Source organism: Colobus angolensis, unplaced genomic scaffold (genome assembly GCF_000951035.1).
Source record: "Colobus angolensis palliatus isolate OR3802 unplaced genomic scaffold, Cang.pa_1.0 Scaffold223, whole genome shotgun sequence".
In the NCBI taxonomy this organism is placed as follows: domain Eukaryota; kingdom Metazoa; phylum Chordata; class Mammalia; order Primates; family Cercopithecidae; genus Colobus; species Colobus angolensis.
In genome coordinates this window covers 160,881-164,418 of record NW_012115411.1, presented here as the reverse complement: position 1 = coordinate 164,418, position 3,538 = coordinate 160,881, and the positions used below count along the sequence as shown (strand labels likewise).

Here is a 3,538-nt window from a genome sequence, read left to right as displayed (position 1 = left end):
AGCTTCCCCCACCGCAGAGCTGCCCCCACTCGGAGCGGCCCCGCCCCGCCTTCCCTGCCCCCGTCCGCCGGCAGCCACCCGGACTTAGGTGCGGGGTCCCCCCAGAGGCCCCGCGCTCAGGCCGCCTGGGTCCTTTGGCAGAACGTGGCGCTGCTGGAGGAGGAGGCGGACATCAACCAGCTGACCGAATTCTTCTCCTACGAGCACTTCTATGTCATCTACTGCAAGTTCTGGGAGCTGGACACGGACCACGACCTGCTCATCGACGCGCACGACCTGGCGCGGCACAATGACCACGGTGCGCAGGGGCAGAGGGGCGGGCGGGGCGTGGGGACACCCAGCAGACCCTTCTTCTCTCAGGGCCTCCCGGGTCTGCAGCTGCCTCTCCTTCCCCACTCCCCGCTCCGTGTCTGGGTCCCCGCGTGCGCCTCTGCACCAGGCCTCCGCCCCCGGGCGTCTACAGGGTCAGTGTGGGCCCCGTCCTGAGGCTCAGACAGCCGCACCCGGCCCCGAGGGCCTGCAACCCCGCGGGGCTTTATTGTTAACACCCGGGCAAGGGCGTGCAGACCTGACGCCTTAGCTCAGGAGCTCCGGGTTCCAGCCCCCAAGGCCGGGAGCAGTTTCCATCCAATCCCAGGCTGGGTGGGGCGCAGGCTTAGAGGTCGGTCAGATACCTCCGCGGGAGGCGGTGCCTCCCAGGTGTCCTCACCCGGCGCCTCTGAGAGTCGTCCAGCCTTCCAGGGACTAGAACCTGCCTGTGGGGCTGGAGTTTTTTTTTGTTTTGTTTTTGGAGAGGGAGTCTCGCTCTGTCGCCCAGGCTACAGTGCAGCGGCGCAATCTCGGCTCACTGCAAGTTCCGCCTCCCGGGTTCACGCCATTCTCCTGCCTCAGCCTCCCGAGTAGCTGGGACTACAGGCACCGCCACCTCGCCCGGCTAGTTTTTTTGTATTTTTTTCTTTTTTAGTAGAGACGGGGTTTCACCGTGTTAGCCAGGATGGTCTCGATCTCCTGACCTGGTGATCCGCCCGCCTCGGCCTCCCAAAGTGCTGGGATGACAGGCGTGAGCCACCGTGCCCGGCCGGGGCTGGAGTTTCCTAAAGGATTCCTTGAAGTCTGCTTTTCCCCCAAAAAAACCACATGACCAAGAGTATTTCTCAGTCACGGTGGCATCTGCTGCGCGCGGCCGACTCGCAGGCCTGGTTCCCGGAATGTGGGCTCCGCCGCGTGGCCGCAGTAGACCCCCGTCCTGCGTGCGTGGGGCGCGCCCCCGAGCCGACGTAGCGTTCCCTGGATTTCTCCTGTACCCGATTCAGGGAGCCACCTGCGCCCTGGACCCCATAAGTAGCCGTGAGAAGAGCACAGCTCGGCAGAGCCGCCCGTGTGGCCCGAGCCAGCGCCTCACCACGGGGAATCCGCCCCGAACCGGGCGTTCGCTGTCCCCGTGAACCCCGGGCCCGGCCCCGGCTTTCCCTGTTCCTCTGGTGCCCACTGTGGGTCTCAGGGCAGGACGGGCTGTGCGGCCGGGCGATGGCGGGTGCGCCCGGTCTGGGCTGTTTCTCACGCAGGGCGGTCTGAAGCGGGGGGCATCTTGGCCCCGTGCGTGCCAGGGACACGGGGGACCGCAGGGATGGCCGCCCAGGCTGCGGGACCTCGTGGGCCCGAGCTGACGGCGCCGGTGCCTTCGCTCTTGCCTCTTGTTAGCGGAGTTTGGGCTGAAACGTGTTAGTTAGGTTCTGCTTCCTTGGAGGCCTGAATGTTCACGTGTTCTACCCGTTAAAGTCGGGTTTGGAACCACGCTCAGCTTCGTGCTCCGCTGGTCCGCTGCAAGGGCAGGTGTGGCTGCATCCCGGAGGGGCCTGTGCAGGGGCCCCGGGGCCGCCTGTCGCCTGTGGCCATTTCGGTCCTTACCCCATCCGGGCTTGGTTCTGGGGGGTCGTGACATGGGGGCCGAGGCGCGGTGCGGGCTGCCCATCAACCCCCTTCCTTTCCAGCCATTTCTACCAAGATGATCGACAGGATCTTCTCCGGAGCAGTCACACGGTACGTGCGGCTCAGGCCCCACGGGGACCCGGCTCCTCCTTGCCTGACATGAGCTTGTCGAGTTCCCACAGCGAGTGGCCGTCACCCCGGGCCCTGAGGAGGGGGACGCGTGTCTCTGTCACCTGAAACCCTAGTGGGGGGCACGAGACTCTCTGTCCTGTGAGGTCTGAGGAAGGGGGCGGCCCGTGCCCCAGGTCAGGGGTTGTCAGGCGCCGGGCCTGAGCGAGCCCCGAGAAGGGGACATTGCCGGCATCCAGGCGGCGGCGGCGGTGGCGGTGGTGCAGGTGCACTCCTGACCCCACCTGGATCTCGGGAACGCGCTCTGGCCACGTGGCCTCCACCTCTTCCTTGGAGGGGCAGGAGGCGGGCTGGGCCCCGGGGTCCCTCTCACCCCCGGTCATGGGCAGGGGCTCCACGCCTGGGAAGCTCTCCCTGACACGCGTCTGCATCTCTCCATCCTGGCCTGGGATCTAGAGGCAGAAAAGTGCAGAAGGAAGGAAAGATCAGCTACGCCGACTTCGTCTGGTTTTTGATCTCTGAGGAAGACAAAAAAACGCCGACCAGGTGGGCTCCTGCCGCGGTGTGTGGGTGTTCTGGTGGAGGACCGGGAGCCGCCCGTGTGACATGACGTGTGTCCCCAGGCGGATGCCTGCCTGTCTGGTGGGGGGGTGCCACAGGGCACGGGCGGACACGTGCACACCTGGCAGAGGGGCCGCAGGGGACAGGCGGATACGTGCACACCTGGCAGAGGGGCCGCAGGGCATGGGTGGATACGTGCACGCCTGGCAGAGGGGCCGCAGGGGACAGGCGGATACGTGCTCGCCTGGCAGAGGGGCCGTAGGGGACAGGCGGATACGTGCACGTCTGGTTGGGAGGCTGCCCCAGGGGCTGCAGGGCACGGGCTGGGAGGGTCGGAGCCGGGGCTGACAGAGCGCACCGTGCCACAGCATCGAGTACTGGTTCCGCTGCATGGACCTGGACGGGGACGGAGCCCTGTCCATGTTCGAGCTGGAGTACTTCTACGAGGAGCAGTGCCGAAGGCTGGACAGCATGGCCATCGAGGCCCTGCCCTTCCAGGACTGCCTCTGCCAGATGCTGGACCTGGTCAAGCCGAGGACCGAAGGTGACGCCCCGTGAGGGCACGGCCCGGTGAGGGGACAGACGGGCGAGAGGACGGGACGGACGGAAGAGAGGACGGCCCAGGGTGAGGGGACGGGTGGTGAGGAAATGGCCCAGGGTGAGGGGATGCACCCGCCTGTGAGGCGCTGTCGCTGCTGGAGGCGACCCTGGGAAGGGCCACCCCTACTCTGAGTTTGTGATGAGGGCAGCACCGCAGGTGTCCACTCTCACGGCGCAAGAACCTCCTACTCGGGACGTCCACACCCCCGAGGGTGGCCTGGAGAATCCGGGCCGGGGCTCACTGGGGACGTCGGCACCGGCTGAAGGACCAGTTGCCGCGTTTGTGCTGATGCCACACAGGGTGGTCCAACCCTCTCAC

At 66.6% G+C, this 3,538-nt stretch overlaps 1 protein-coding gene across 1 annotated transcript in view; it reads left to right on the top strand.

The window, feature by feature from the left end:
- The window catches only part of PPP2R3B (protein phosphatase 2, regulatory subunit B'', beta), a 34,982-nt gene that overhangs the window by 19,205 nt on the left and 12,239 nt on the right, over positions 1–3,538 (top strand). The window contains exons 6-9 of the mRNA XM_011943963.1: positions 89–298; positions 1,992–2,040; positions 2,515–2,604; positions 2,988–3,163. Of these exons, the coding sequence (XP_011799353.1) occupies positions 89–298; positions 1,992–2,040; positions 2,515–2,604; positions 2,988–3,163 (525 nt within the window). The remainder of the gene's footprint in view (positions 1–88; positions 299–1,991; positions 2,041–2,514; positions 2,605–2,987; positions 3,164–3,538) is intronic.